The sequence below is a fragment of the Scyliorhinus canicula genome, chromosome 12 (assembly GCF_902713615.1).
Source record: "Scyliorhinus canicula chromosome 12, sScyCan1.1, whole genome shotgun sequence".
Lineage (NCBI taxonomy): Eukaryota > Metazoa > Chordata > Chondrichthyes > Carcharhiniformes > Scyliorhinidae > Scyliorhinus > Scyliorhinus canicula.
Window position 1 is genome coordinate 119,176,054 of NC_052157.1, and position 16,685 is coordinate 119,192,738.

General features: G+C 46.0%; 1 protein-coding gene across 6 annotated transcripts in view; it reads right to left on the reverse strand.

Annotated features, from left to right (window-relative positions):
- The window catches only part of LOC119974725 (elastin-like), a 290,086-nt gene that overhangs the window by 244,802 nt on the left and 28,599 nt on the right, over positions 1 to 16,685 (reverse strand). For all 6 annotated transcript variants that reach the window (XM_038813896.1, XM_038813894.1, XM_038813895.1 and 3 more), the window contains exon 3: positions 777 to 854. In XM_038813896.1, coding sequence (XP_038669824.1) covers positions 777 to 854 — 78 coding nt within the window. The remainder of the gene's footprint in view (positions 1 to 776; positions 855 to 16,685) is intronic.

Below are 16,685 nucleotides of genomic sequence, written 5' to 3' on the forward strand. Positions count from 1 at the left end.
AGGAGACCATTCGGCCCATCAAGTCTGCACTGACCCTCTGAAAGAGCACCCTACCCAGGCCCACTCCATCCTTGTAACCCCACCTAACCTGCACATCTTTGGACTGTGGGAGGAAATCGGAGCACCCGGAGGAAACCCACGCAGGCATGGGGACAAAGTGCAAACTCCACACCGTCACCCAAGGTGGGAATTGAACCCAGGTCCCTGGCACTGTGAGGCAGCAATGCTAACCATTGTGCCACCGTGCAGCTTTGGCCAAAAGGAAAAAGGCTTATAAATTCTGCACTGGTCAGCCTTGACTCCATGATAGTACTTTCGGTTGAGTCAGAAGATGATGGGTTCAAGTTCCATTCTAGAAATCTGAACACAACCTCAGTGGACACTTGAGTGCAGTACTGAGGGAGCGGTGTATAGTTAAGCATGGTCCTTTGGATGAGACATTACACAGAGGCCCATTCTGCTTTCTCAATGAAGAGATGATTTCTCCTTGGTATCCTGGCATTTAAACAACATAGCTAAAATAGATTACCTGGTTAACTACCTCATTGCTATTTGTGGGATGTTGCTGTGCATAAATTGGCTGCTGTGTTTTCAACAATGACTACATCCCAAAACAATATTTTAATGGCTGTCCATTTGGAATCCCGTGAGGTAATGAAAGTGCTATATGAATTAGTGTTCTTCTTTTCCCTATCTCACTGATATTCCTTCTTATTATTAATTAATATCATTTTATTACTGGATCACTATGAAAACGTAATCTGTGAATATGTTACCTCTTCCTGGATATTTGGCTGCTTTAGCCGCTGAAGGTAATTGACGCTGTAAGATTCCAATTCCAGGATCTTGCACCCCTGCAATGAAAAGACAGAATAGAAGTAATTCATTATTTAAGAGTCACAACTTAGGTTTGCAACTATGAGGGCAATTTTGGGGACGACTTAACATCAATCACATTTTAGTTACCATCTGCTTATAATATGCAATATTTCATCTTACTGATTCAGAAGGTCAGGACCCACATAAACTGCGCTAACACCCAACATTGCCACTCCGCCTCCTCACCTGATCTAAAGTCTGTTCACGCACATTCCAAATTGTTGCCCAATTTGAATCTCATGTTTAGCAATCATTTCCCCTAGCTTAATTCAGCAATATTGAAATGATTTCATCTGAACCTAGTCAGCATTTTGGTTCATTTTGTTTTGAAAGCAGCAAACTCCTTACCTGATACTTAAGTAAAGTCACCGTTGTCCCAAATGACCATAAGCTACTTAACCCTTTAAGGGGGAGAGCTGATTGGTGGTGATTTCATCTGAGGATTACCACACCTCAGGAGAGGGGTAAAATTGAGAAGGCGGGGCCTTCATGAGTAACCTCAGCCAGTACGGGAATTGAATCCACACTGCTGGCCTCGCTCTGCATCACGAACTGACTGAGCTAAAGCGGCCCCGGTAAACAGATACATATCCACAGTATATGGCTGAAACCGAAACTGACCATCTTCCTCACATATATGTTCCTTTACCAAGACCACTCCCTCCTACCTCCAAAATGCTGTATGCCTCCACCTTTACATCTTATCCACCATCACAGTCTGGGTAAACCAGGGTAAACCATTTTGGATAGCGATAAGGAGTCATTTCTTTACACAAAGAGTGGGTAGCCTGTGGAATTCATTACCACAGGAAGTAGTTGATGCTAAAACTTTGAATATATTCAAAAGGCAGCTGGATATAGCACTTGGGGAGAATGGGATCAAAGGCTATGGGGAGAAAGCAGGATTAGGCTATTGAGTTGGATGATCGTGATGAATGGCGGAGCAGGCTTGAAGGGCCAAAAGGCCTCCTCCTGCTCCTATCTTCTATGTATCTATGTATCACTAAAACTCTAATCTATTCCTTTCTAACCTCTAAGATTGGATGTGTCTAATGTATGATTAAATCTGTAGTTTAACAGCTTGCACTTTTAAGACAAGCCTGAATTGAAAAGGGAAACTTAAAAGTGAAACTGAGAAAGGATACCGACCCATCCATTTTCACAGGAAAATGAAGAACAAAGAACAATAAAGCACAGGAACAGGCCCTTCGGCCCTCCAAGCCCGTGCCGACCATGCTGCCTGTAAGACTGAAACAGAGGTTGGAAGCCAAACCTTCTGGGGGAATGTTAGTGGCATGGCTGTAGGAAGGTCAAGTCATGACTTTTTAGGGTTGAACCTGGATTTCCTGTAGGCCCTGATTCCGTTCTTTCAGCCAGCAACTGGCCTGCATGTCTCCTTGTCTGGACAGTATAAGAGGCACATCCAGTCTGCAAGGATAGTAGCTGGAACCCATTTCTCCCATGGACTAATTCCTAGCCAGAACTCCTTGTCCTTGGTGGAAAACTCTGTGCTTTGCCTTGCTTTTCTATGTTCCATTTGTACTTGCTGTTGTATGATCTCTTTAGTTTTCAGAGTGATCAACAGATTGAATGCGGAATGTAGTTGTTTTTTCATCAGTAGTAATGCAGGAGGGGTCTTGGTATATTCCTGTACACCACTGGGAACCTGCTAAGATGTTTGACCAGCGAACCTTGTTTCCTGGTTTCTCTGAAGGTATATTTCATAGGTTAGAGGAAACGTTCTGCCAGTCCATTAGTAGCAGGGTGGAATGGTGCGGGCTTAATATGTTGAATACCATTCTCTTGTAAAAAAAACTTGCGAATTCTTGTGGGACAAATTGAGATCATTGTCACTTACCAAGTTGTTCAGAGAATCCAAAACGACTAAACGCTTCTCCTAGCTTCTCAATAGTCTTCTCTGATGAGGAGATTCCATCACATAACCTCTGGCCACTTGGTGTGAGCATCAACCATTACCAAGAACATATGTCTTTCAAAAGATCCTTCAAAATCAAGCATGCGTTGCCAAGACTCTTCAGACCATTCCCATGGATGCAGCGGTGTTAAGGGTGCAGGTTTCTTACTTTCATACATGTTCTAGTTTTCTCTTCAATTTCAACAGCCAGTCCAGGCCACCAGAAATAACTTGTCACTATTTCCTTCATGCGTCCGACTTCAATGGCGCTTGTGTAGCTTTTCTAACACCAGTTTCCTCAAGCCTTGCCTTCAAGCATTTTGTTTCAAGTTATCGGCTTCGTTTTTTTCAGTTTAACTTTCATGCTCCATAATTCATCACTGAACGCAACAGTGTGCTTCTTAAAAACTTTTGCAAGGCCCGAATTCTCCATTGGTCATCATATTGACTTTAGCCCAGTTCAGTCGAATCTTCTCCAGCCATCTTTGACTCACCAATGCTGAGTGAGGGGCAAAACCATTGGTGGTTTGATATGGCCAGGGATGTAAGGCAGGGCGAGGTCACTAAGGTGGGAATAGTCAACGATCGATTTGAAAACAAGGATAAAAGTTTTTAAATTGACATGTCAGAGTGCAGTGGAGGTTGGAAAAGACAAGAGTGATTTGTGGATGAGGATCTTTGTACAGGTTTGGGACAAGAGCTAGAGTACCAGGGCGGTCAGGATTGGAGATGAATACAACTGGTTTAATGATGTGGAAGGAGGGAGAAAAAGATCAAGGAATGTATGTTGTTCATTCAGACCAAGCAAGGAGAATTGCAAACGGTTGCAACCAAAATAAGCGGTGAAAGAATGGAGTTACATATTGTAATCAAAGATTAGTCTTTTCAACTTTGTGCCTAGCCCTCAAATCTATTCCCATTTCTAAAAGGCTAATTTATACCAAAGCATTAGCATTAGCGCCTGTGAGAGCAAAGTAACATCATTACGAGCAAAACGAAAGTCTGTCAGAAAACATTCACATCTGGACAAGGCTTTACTCTCACCACCACCACTTTTTTTTCTGTCGCCATCGTTACTAGTATTATGAATTGCTGTAAACAGCTGACCAAATTCAAGATGGCTGTCCAAGTACCGATAACTTGAAACTAATCGTGTGATTGAAAATCAAGGGAACGTGGGCAGCACGGTGGCTCGCACCACTGCCTTACAGCGCCAGGGACCCGGGTTCAATTCCGGCTTTGGGTGACCGTCTGTGTGGAGTTTGCACATTCTCCCCATGTCTGCGTGGGTTTCCTCCCACAGCCCAAAGATGTGCCATGATTAGTCATGACAAATTTTTCCTTAGTGTCCAGGGTTATTGCAGGTTAAGAGGGGTTACGTGGATAGTGCACGGGAGTGGGCCTATGCGGGGTGCTTTTTCAGAGGATCAGTGCAGACTTGATGGGCCGAATGGCCTCCTTCTGCACTGTAAAGATTCACCTATGATTACCATGATATAAAGTAGTGATAAGTAAGGAACCCGGCTAGCAATGCACATTCATCAAAACAAATTAATGTTGAATTATTAACTTCACTCAGTAGCCTACTTCAAAAACTCTCCCTCCACCCTATCAAGCCACCTTTCCCTTCATTTTGTTTGTGTCTACAACACATGCAGGAAGAGGAGAAGGCACTTAGAGTTGGAGTTTATGCTACGTGACAGGGTGAGTGGAGCAGAACAGGACATTGCCGACCCTGCTGTCTCATTGCCCAGCGTAAAGCGTATTGCGGCCAATTAGCGGCTGCCCAGCTGGAAGACTGCCAACCAGCAGGGAGTGGTGTTTCAATGCCCAATCGGGCATTTTAGGCAGGGTTTCTGCCAGGAGGGGGAATTAGGTGGTGAACTGGAAGTAGGTCACAGCCACCCATTTGAAAGGCACCCTGGCACAGTTGATGGAAGCTGTGGAAGAAATCCACCTTTATTGGAAGTAGTGAATTGAAAAGATACCATTAAATCCATAGAATTGTTGGAGCAGCAGCAGGCAAGAGCATTTTGGTGACTATTGTGCCAGCAATGTCTCATTCAGGACCCTTGTCAGGGAGGCAGGAGCATTTAATTACACCTGCCCCAGTCGCTTCTGAAGAATAAGTGTTCAGAAAAAGACTCACATTCTACCCTTTTAACTCCTGTAACTTTGTTTTGTCTCTCCACAGAGGAGATAAGTCAACCTGACTATTTTCAGGGCGCACGCATCTGTCTGTCAGGAATGGTGGAGGAAAGGATAATGGAGGGACCCAGAGACAAAGAATGGTCCCTTGGTTCGACAATGCCTCAGAGATCCTCATGCCAAGTGATGGGAACAGGAAGCCACCCCGCAGGATCATAGAAGCCTGGACAATGGTCAGTGGCTGTAGGGTGGTCCAAAGGATCTTGTTGCAGTGCTGTAAGAGGCTGAATGAATGTTTACGATTGGTAGGGGTGAGTGCGCAATCATTTTACAGATGGAAGGGTGTGGTGTGTGTCAAGTGTGAGATTGATTGGTGTCTGAACCAAGTGCAGAAGGCCGCATGAAGCAGGCATAATACCCTGCATGGCATTGGGGGATTCTGGGGAAGCGGGGGTGTTCTGAATTTCAAAATCTGCTAGTTTGCAAGGATCATTGAGGTGTTGGCTGCTGACAACAGCCGTGTTGGACACACATACAAAAGCTTGATTTTTTTCACAGACGACTCATATAATCTCCCTTTTTCTTTGCAGAAGAAGAGGGTATGCAATACTCATGAGAGGACAAGGACGAGAGGAGAATAGCCAAACCTGGCATTTTGACTCCTGTGGTCTTTCAATTGGGTTGTAACCAAAGGTGTAAGGTTATTGGTCGTAGAGAGACTGGAGGATGGTCCTGGAGTGGTGAGATTCGAAGGGCCCGTAGCTCACTCCTGTAAAGATTGTACTGGGGAGGAGAGGGGGTAATTTGGGGAAGGGAGGGAACACTTTGGCAGCTGCAGGATTTGCATAGGAATGTGTATCTCAGTTTGGGAGCGGCTGATGTTAAACTCTGGTTACCATTTTTCGAAGGTGGCTGTGTGTGCGCACATCAGAAGCATGGATCTCTGAAGCCATCTCAAAAGATAATCATGCCCTTAATAATCATTGTTTATTTCCTCCACAGGTGAAATCTCAGTAGCCCTGAAGAAGAGGGAGCCTCATTGGGTGCATTGTCACGTCCTTGCTCAGCACCCAGCAAGAGCGGAGATACATGAACCTCAGTGAGAATGTGCGGATTGTCAGGCAGCAGATGCTTGATGTGCAGCATAAGGTACGTGAAGGTGTGGCAGAGCTTCCGGGGAGATTGCCCTTGCTAGTGTACGCATTGGAGGAGTCCATCCAGGCCATGAACGCTATGTTCACCCGCTCTTCAGAATGCGTGGCTTCCTCCATTGAGAGACTGACGACTGTCACGGAGGATCAAATCCAGCTGCTCACTGATGGGATATTGGGTATGCATTCTGACCTGCAGTCCATCATGTTGTATCTGAGCTCCGGTCTCCATTGCCAAGGTGAGAGGGGGACGAGGCACTTGAAGGTGTATCCGGGTCAGGTTTCGCTCAATAAAGTGGGATCGCCAAATAGACCTCAGGATGGCTAATGAGCAGCTACCATCGTAATGCAGAACCACGTCTTGGGATGTTTCTGATGGAGACAGCCTGTCCTCTGCCTCTCTGTCATTCACACCAATACCTCTGTCAGACCGACAGATGAGACTCCTGCCATTGTGGAGGAGGCTCCCACCACACTGGGGCTTCAAGGGCTCAGGTAACCAGAGTCATAGTCTGTCACAGTCATCATGGAATCCCTACAGTGCAGAAGGAGGCCATTCAGTCCATCGAGTCTGTCCCAACTCTCAAAAAGAGCACTCTACTTAGGCTCACACCCCATTGTACTCATGTGGGCCCAATTGAAAGGCTTCATTTGTTGTCTTATCGTTGGCACATGTACTGTTGGCTCCGGAACTGATGCGTAGGAGATACTAAGAAGAGGGGAGTACAACAATGATGTTATCATACAGCAAATTCCACATTACGAGTTAAATCTTCGCAATAAAAGAGATTCCCACATTTGTCTCCCACCCAAGGCCCATCACACACCAGCTTGGTGAGATACAAACAGGAGAACATTGCAGAGAGCCACCTGCATACAAACAGAATGTGGAGACTTGATGGGTGGAGGGGGCTAGGAAGGGGGCATTTGCGGCAGTGGGGTATAGGCCATAAGTGAGGAGGGGATCCTGGAGTTCCAACGTCCCAGAGGGAGAGTGTCCCAATTCTGAGGGGGCTTTCAGTGTGAGGCACCACCTGTGAGGACCTTCCTGCCCAAGATGAGAAAAAATGTAAATGTCACTTTTGCACCCTACACACACTTGTTCCCACCAGCCTAAAAACAGAGGCTGGGCAGGATAAGGCCCGTAAGTGGACATTAGGTGGCAACTTAAGGGCCTTAATAGATGAAGGGTTAAGTTTCCCTGCTGATGTCCTCCTCATCCAACCGGGAAATTACATCTGGGTTTCGGTGGGTGAGTTCCTGGGGGAAATCTCATCCATTCATTTTTATGCTGAATTTTATGCCCACCCTTCCTCGCCTCAGAACCTGCTCTTGGGAGGGGAAGTTGTATGTAAGATTTACAAAATTCAATTTGGGAATCGCTGGATTGGTACCAGCATTTAAATAACAGGATTGTTCTAAAGGCAGCTCATATGGGCAGCAATTGGTTTTAGCTGAGGTTTTTTCCCTTGAAGAACAGATTGTCTGCTGCCTTTATAGAATTCCTGGGAAGCAGTAATTTCTTTTGGCTTTCATGGAACAAATGAGACATTCTGCAGTGACACAAAGAACAGAAGGCTGAATGGTTTCCAGATTTCAAAAGTCCAGATACTCAAAAGTCAATACAAAGAAAGGATTAAAGATGGGCAATAAGGTTGAGCAAATCTTTTACTTCATCTTGGCATTACAGCAGACGGCAAAGGAGGAACAATAATAAGGGGTAAATTAACCTCGGCGACACCCGAGAAACAGTAAATGGGTCCTTCAGGCATGACTTAAAAAACATTTTGCTGTAAACTCGATTAAGCTAGGAGCAGGGTTCTTGAAATTACACATGACAAAGGGAATTCTGAGGAAGAGGATAAAGATAATCAATATTGGTCACGAGTTTTAATTCTGTGTTGAGAGTGTTAGGTGGGCTACCAGATAGTGCTTGTATTTTAACTGTATGTGGGACAGGTTAGTTATCTAATGTAGTGAGGATTGATGCAAGGTTAAGGAAAAGTGCTACTTGTTCTCGGTTTGGTGAAAACAGCACGTGGGGATCATAAAAGCGAGGTGTAAATTTGGGCAAAAAGAAAGCTGGAGCAAGCCTTTAAGTGTAGAAACCAATAGTGTTACCACACGGGAACACAAGTTGGATGCAAAAAGAACAGTTTTATTCACACTACAGCATCCTCTCCACTCCCTGAAGGGTCTCCTTTTCTGACCTGTACTCAGGACAGGGTTTCATGGTAGCACTGTTGTTTCACAGCGCCAGGGTCCCAGATTCAATTCTCGGCTTGGGTCACTGTCTGTGCGGAGTCTGCATGATCTCCCCATGTCTGCGTGGGTTTCCTCCGGGTGCTTCAGACCCGAAATACGTGCTGTTAGGTAATTTGGACATTCTGAATTGGACACCCGAGCAGGCGCCGGAATGTGGCGACTAGGGGATTTTCACAATAACTTAATTGCAGTGTTAATGTAAGCCTACTTGTGATAATAAAGATTATTATTACATTATTCTATACTGAGGCTCCCCTTGTTAAGGGGGAAACCCCACCCTGTTTACCAGAGAAGTTCATATTCCCAGGAGATCACAGGGAACAGGATGGTGCACACCCCATGACTTCTGACGTCGTCATAACACTAAGTACTGGTGTAGGTCAGTATTCTGCGTTGCGAGTCCGCCCCGCTACTTCTGCTGAGAGGACGGAGAATTTGACACTCAGCCAAATCTTTCATTCACTGCAGCGGGAACGGGGAATCCCACCCATAGACCTCAGAAGATATAACAGCTGTCTGTTATATCTGTCTAACACATGTCTGTGTGGGTTTCCTCAGGGTGCTCTGTTTTCCTCCCACATTCCAAAGGTGTGCAGGTTAGGAGGATTGGCCATGCTAAAGCTGGCCTTAATGTCCAAAGGTCACGTGGGATTATGGGGATAGGGCAGGGTTGGGCCTTTCGGAGGGTCGGTGAAGACACAATGGGCCAAATGCCTCCTTCTGCACTGTAGAGATATTATGAGTCTATGAACTTTGCTGTTGTGTAAGCCTTCTATGCAAAAGACAAAACTGTAACTTGAGATTGAGCATGAAAAGCAATTACTTTTAAAAATAAGCTTTTCTGCAGTTGACCCAGCAGGACACTATTATATTCCTTTCAAACCCAATACTTCATCAGATATCTCTCAATGAAGTATTAATGACATAAAATGAGAACAAAAACAAATTATCTTAAAGTTACAGGAATAATTTGCTCACCCTCCATGTCAAAGTTTAAGAACCCTTCTAAAAGATGTAGATGTCAATATTGAAGGCTCATACTAAAGGCTTTTGATCATTGTGAAATCAGTAAAACATATTGAAAGTTAGTCACGTTCTTTTATCAGTATTCTGTTGCCGCATGACTTTAATGAGGACAAAGACTGAAATATTTTCATCTTTAGTTTACAGATCTTTTTGTGATAATGCATCACAATGACACCATAACAAGGACAAGGTGATTAGAGACAAAATCATGGAGAAATGGAGAATGACCCAACTTGGGACATGAGCAAAATTTCATATTGATAACAGTGGGGAATTTGTCTGTGATAAATTCAGAGACGTGAGAAATATGAAGAAGGTGGGGGGGGGGGGGGGGAATTTTTCAGGCCCGTCCGCCACTAACTCTCGTGAAGATCATACCGGATTTGCGCTGGGAAGTTCTCATTATGAGATCTTTCCCATCCCGCCACTGGAGATATAATCAGATTCAGGGCCTCTTACCATCAATTTGCATTTATTTAAATCTGCCTATAAGTCATAACGGTGTATCTTCTGGGGATATCACTGCATGCTCCCTGTCGGCATGACGTCTAGCCGGGGGTATCACTGATGCACTTCAGCACTCAAGATAACCATGCCAGGGGCCAGTGTAGATGATGGGAGAGGCCTCTTCCAGGATGTACCTGGCTCGCCACGCCTTGCGGGATCCAACGGGATCTCACGATCTGGATCCTGTCCATTGTGGGTGGGATCAGTTTTTGGCAAATGCATATATTAGAGTGAGTAGCTATTCTCACTCTAATATGCAGCTCGCGCCTAGTCTATCTGAGGCTTTGGGATCTAACCCTTCTGCCTAGGGGACCTTAGGCGAGTGCCATACAGTATTGTTCCCCACAAATGGAGACCAGGTGAAAAGGCACTCGAGGGGTTTCTCCCAGGGGATAGGAGGCCCCCTGTCGATTGGCCACCAGGCAGGGTGGCACCCTGGCATTGCTAGCGCCACCCATGCACCTTGGCACTGCCAACCTTGCAGCCAGGGTGTTTGATGGACATGCCACCTGGGTGGCCCTGGCACTGCTGAGGTGCCCAGATGGCACTGCCAGGCAAATGGCCAGGGTGCCCAGCTGTCAGTGCCATTGTGTCCTTGTCAGTAATCAGACCCGGGGGTGGGGGTCCTGCCTGTGTAAAGTGTGGTCCGGGGGTGCCAGAGGATCCCCTTACACGAGGGTTGGGATTTGATGGGGGAGGGGGGGGGGGGGTCGAGAGATCAGGGTATCATTTAAAAATGACGACCCGATCTCCTCCTGCATTGAGGATTCTGGCAAGTGGAACTCCTTAGTCCAGGCAGGGCATTCCCCACTGAGGCCCCAATTTGCAGGAGTCGCGTTCGATAGTGTGGTCTTTCTCTGCACTGCAAGCGCACCCGGCTAAACGCTCTCAACGTGGGACTCGGGTGCAATTTGGTTAGATCGTGCCCATATTATTACAATCTTCTCTCTTAAAAAATGTTTTTCAGCTTTGATGAATAACCCCACTGTGAAGGATACAAGACCCAGCAAAGTGAAGATATAATTTGAGCCCATTGAGACTTTTAATAGAAATCTTAAGGGGGTAACAGTTCTTCCACAAAACGCTCTAGCCCAGTAAAAGCAAGCCATCTATTTTCAATTAACTTGCTTATTTGCTTGCCTTGGTTTAGTTTCAGATGAAAATGGCTCATAAAAATATTCGTAAACAAATCTTTAGTAACACTAAATCTTTAGTGTTTTACTATCAGTTGACAAATTACATGATTTGCAATTGGAATACTAAAAAGTTAAACATTGACATCAGAGCACGCTGCAGTATTATATTGCAAAATGCAAGCAAGATGCCCCCATTTCAGAACAGCATTTGCATTTTCATTTCGCAAAAATAAAACTTGTAACATGGTGAATCAGAGGATTGGTGAGGAGGAGGAAAGAACAGAGTTTTCCTTCTTCGTACATCAAAGTAGTTAGAACCATAGACTCCTAGAAGGAGGCCATTCTGCCCATTGTTTCTGTGCTAGATCATTGATACAGCCATTCAACTATCCCATCTCCTTGTTCTTTCCTAGAGCCTCGTCATTCTCCCTGCGCTGCCCCCCCCCCCCCCCCCCCCCCCCCCCCACCCGCCCTTTCAAGTACTTAACCGTTCTAAGTTGCAGTTGAGGCCACAAGACACATTATGGAGAAGTTTGCCTCCATTTTACATGTCTTCGCTGGTCGTGTTTTCGGATGGGAGGGGGTGCGCACAGATCATGGTGGGTTTCAACCCCATCCCGCCCCCTTAATTTTGGGGGTGGGCGAGCACCGAAATTGACTGTCCAGCTGCCATATTTGAATATGTAATCTATCTGATACTATGTTGCCCATGCCATAATGGGGTTGATGTGGGCAGTCAGGCAGGCTTCCTAAAGCTGAATCTTAGACTTCTTAAAATGTTTTAAAGTTAACAACACCAAGTTAAAGTCCAACAGGTTTGTTTCAAACACTAGCAATTGGAGCACTGCGCTTCCTCAGGTGAATGAAGAGGTATGTTCCAGAAACATATGTATAGGCAAATTCAAATGTGCCAGACAATGCTTTGAATGCGAGCATTTGCAGGTAATAAGCCTTTACAGATCCAGAGATAGGGGTAACCCCAGGTTAAAGAGGTGTGAATTGTCTCAAGCCAGGACAGTTGGTACCAACCTCCAGGCTTTCCTACCAACTGTCCTGGCTTGAGACAATTCACACCTCTTTAGCCTGGAGTAAGCCACAGTACAAAAAAAAAAGGGTTAAGCAACACAGAATCAGGGTCACTTCGGCGCAGTGGTTAGCACTGCTGCCTACGGCACTGAGACGCGGGTTCGATCCCGGCCCTGGGTCACTGTCTGTGTGGAATTTGCACATTCTCCCCATGTCTGCATGGGTTTCACCTCCACAACCTAAAGATGTGCAGGTTAGGTGGGATTGGCCAGGCTAAATTGCCCCTATATTGGAAATAAAATAATTGGGTACTCTAAATTTAAAAAAAAAAATCAGGGTCACACTAAGCCAAGGGAAGCAATACCCTAACTGACAAGTAAGGCGGTGGAGCAAACTATCCCCACTGACAAGATCAATGCCCTGCAATTTCAGCTCAAAGCTTTCAATGTAACAAAATTGGAGATTTCTGCAAACTGCAAGGCCAAAACATCTCTAACGCACAGACGATGCAAAGAGGATTCATTGAGATTGAGACTGCACACGAAGAGGACACACAGAACTGTTTCTTTGGGAGGTCGAAACTCCAGGATTTTCATTTTGGAATACAGACAGGTTGGTTAACGGCCATCTGACAAACTTTGTTGGACAAGGGAGTCAGTGTTACGGTCCTATTGGGCAAGGAATTGTGGCCGAGAGACTTCTGGCTTCAAACAACAGGCACACCATTCTGTGGACCTGGAGGAATCTAGACTCCCGGCGTGGTTCTGGAACACAATGATAAAGCGATCTTCGAGCTGATGTATGTCATCCGCAGCAATCTTTTTTTTTCTTGAGCAGAGATGCCCGTGTGGCACTGAATCTCCTCAAAGTGACAGAAGATGTCAACCACCGTCGTAAATTATTCAGTTCCCGAGAGCTCAAACAAGAAAGGGTATCCTGACTGGGACAGTGGCTCTGAACTGTCTTCTCTCTTTGCAGAGTAGGTTTATCCATTTAAATACAGGTGCCAAAAGGCCCTCATTGGCCAAACCAGCCAACCACACAAACGGTTATCACATTCCTCCAGTGGAAGATAGACAAGAGGCCAATCGACAACCAGAAGAGCCTCAACCTCACACTTTGGCTTTAGCAAGGACACACCGAGTTAAAATACGAACAGTTTTATTTACAGATGATATATGTACACTTTCCGGTCAACCCTACCGGGTGCCTTTCTGCTTGGTGACTTACTGGCCGACCTTATATCCACTGGGTAATTGGGATACCCCGCCCCGAGCAGGGAAACTTGTACTCCACAAGGAGTACAGGGCATTCCCACCCCATCCGTCCCGTGTGGGATACTACACCAACGATTGTTGATGAAATCAACAGCCTGACCATGGAGTAAGCGCTGCAACTCCCAGCCAGCATGACAGTGCCACAGACGGTGCTGGAACCAAGTAACCATTTGCAACAGTCCACCACACAGCCAAACACAAAGATGAGCTCAGTGAAAAATCACATCCTCAAAGGAAAGACCATCTTCTGTCACAAAGGACAGACATCACCAGGACTCTCGGGCAGCATGGTAGCACAGTGGATAGCACTGCGGCTTCACAGCACCATGGTCCCAGGTTCAATTCCCTGCTGGGTCACTGTCTGTGCGAAGTCTGCACGTTCTCCCTGTGTGTGCGTGGGTTTCCCCCGGGTGCTCTGGTTTCCTCCCACAGTCCAAAGACGTGCAGGTTAGGTGGATTGGCCAAGCTAAATTGCCCTTAGTGACCAAAAAGGTTCAGAGGGGTTATTGGGTTACGGGGATAGGGTGGAAGTGAGGCCTTAAGTGGGTCGGAGCAGACTCGATGAGCCAAATGGCTTCCTTCCGCACTGTACGTTCTATGTTTCTATGAATGACCCACATGGCAAAGAAAGAAAAAGAGAAAATATTATGGACATCAGCACAGCGTTTGTCCAGCCTGTAAGTAATGAGATGGAACAACAATAGCCATCGATCACCATAAATACCAAATCGAAAAAGAGTGGTATGATAACAAGGAATGGAACAAAAAGGGGAATAAAAAGATACCAAGAGGCTAGAACAACCTCCAAATCAATAGAATTTACCTTCAATGACAGAGCCTACTTTCACTGAGATATGGGAGTGTTGTAAGGCCTCCAGACAGCCTGAGCCGATAACTCAGACTTGAAGGGGGTGATGGGGTCATCATCACAATGTAAATACATGGGGTAAACTAGAATAACTTGAAATACATTGGGGAAAGACTTGGGGAAGGAGTAGCATAAGGGTTAATGTGGGACTGAGCTCAGTAACCCCCATACAGTGATGCAAGATAACACATGACCCACATTTAGGGATCAGAATAGTGTTGGACAGAGCTGTCTGCACAAGCATGGAAACTGCTCCTATAATGAGCCCTTTATTGTATACATGGACATAGTTCTTGTGGTTAATCATAGAATCAACAGTGCAGAAGAGGCCATTCAGTCCATCGATTCTGCACTGGCCCTTGGAAAAGGGCACCCTACTTAAACCCGCACCTCCACCCTATCCCCATAACCCATTAACCCCACCTAAGTTTTTGGACTCTAAGGGGCAATTTAGCATGGCCAATGCACCTAACCTGCACAGCTTTGGACTATGGGAGGAAACCAGAGCACCCGTAAGAAATCCACGCAGACACGAGGAGAAAGTCAAACTCCACACAGAGGCCTGAATTGAGCCCGGGACCCTGGTGCTGTGAGGCAGCAGTGCTAACCACTGTGCCGCCCATACAGGTGATAAATACAGGGGAGATGATGGTGCAGTTATATTGCCACTAGACTAGCAATCCAGAGGCCTAGGGCAAGATCTCATGGGGTCAATGTGTTTCCACGCAATCCTGCAGTTCAAATCCATCACGTACGACACTGCCGCACAATTTGACCTGGTAACCATAGTAGGCCTGAGGCAAAGTTTCTGACCAGGACCCAGTCGGCCACTTGGAATGATTTTCCCCTTTTTGTGAAGTGTGCTATTTCCTTTGACCTGCTGTGCCTTCATCCTCCCTGCCGAATCTGGAAAACCAAGTCCTGCCAGGTCCATAGATGATGGTCCATTAGTAATTCTGCTGGTGAGACACCATAGTGTGCCTGGTTGATTTTAAGCCTGAAGTCCCTGCGTATCCTAACGGACTGGTCTGGCTTTTATACAGGAACAATGGAGGTTGCCCAATCGGAAACCTGCATGGGTCTGATAATTCTCAGTCCTTCCAGGTGTTTAAGTGCAAAGTGCAAGGAACCGATCTCGCTCTGAAAAATTCTGATGTTGAGTCTGGATTGACATGAATCTTGGCCTTTGCTGCATTTATTCGACCCAACCCATTCTGAAACAAATCCTTGCATTTACAGAAGGCTTCCTGAAAGACGGCATCTGAGATTTAAAAATTTTTCAACTGGCTCAACTTGATTTTGTGCAGCCAATCCCGCCCCATAAGACTTGGTCGACATACCTCAACGACGATCATCGATACCTGGGCATCTTATTGCGACAAACTGCACTCATGGTTGTTCCCCAAATTCTCGCGGTCTCCCCAATATATTCTGCCAACTTGGCTGTTGCCTCACTCAATTTCAAAGGCTGAACACCTCCTCGAAGATATTTAAATGTTTGTTCACCCACAAATGCAGCTGACACCCTGGTGTCGACCTCCATCTTTAGTGATCTTCCATTTACTGTGAGGACTATCTCAATTGAGGCTGTTTTGCTCACTCTCACCATGTTTAATCTGTATGTTTCAGGATCTTCAACTGAATTTCTCTCCACTTTGATTTAGGGGGCTGGTTTAGCTCAGTGGGCTAGACAGCTGGTTTGTGAGGCAGAACAAGACCAGCAGCGCGGATTCAATTCCCATACCAGCTGAGAGTTCTTCCTCGGTTTACCCGAACAGGTGCCGTTATGTGGTGACTAGGGGCATTACACAGTAACTTAATTGCAGTGTTAATGTAAGCCTACTTGTGACAATAGAGATTTTTTTTGGAGCGGTGGTTTGCTGCATTTTTGGATTGGCACGTTCTGACAGGCGCAGCAATGAAATGAAAATCGCTTATTGTCACAAGTAGGCTTCAAATGAAGTTACTGTGAAAAGCCTCCAATCTCCACATTCCGGCACCTGTTTGGGGAGGCTGGTACGGGAATTGAACCGTGCTGCTGGCCTGCCTTGGTCTGCTTTAAAAGCCAGTTATTTAGCCCGGTGCTAAACCAGTCCCCATGCTTGGATACGGCTCTTCCTATTGCTCCAAAAACAAAAACTTCCTGCAGTCGCACCCCTCCTTGAGGTGATCTGGCCCCGCATCGATAACAGCCATCTTGACTTCTGTGCTGACAGGCCAATTTCTTCCCTGCCACCAACTACGATCCTGTTCCTGGGATTGTGGCTGAACTTCCCCTGTGCACGTCGACTGGGCTTTGTGCCTTTCAGACTTACTGCCCCACAACTGGTTCGCATTACCCTTTTTCAGGCTTTGAAGCTCTGATGCACCCCACTCAGCGAACTCAGTTTCTTGGGCAATCTCAATCGCTCAGTCTAGGGGTAATCTTCCATTTCAGCCGGAAGCTTCTTTTGCACACATATTTTGTTAATAGCGCATACTAAACAA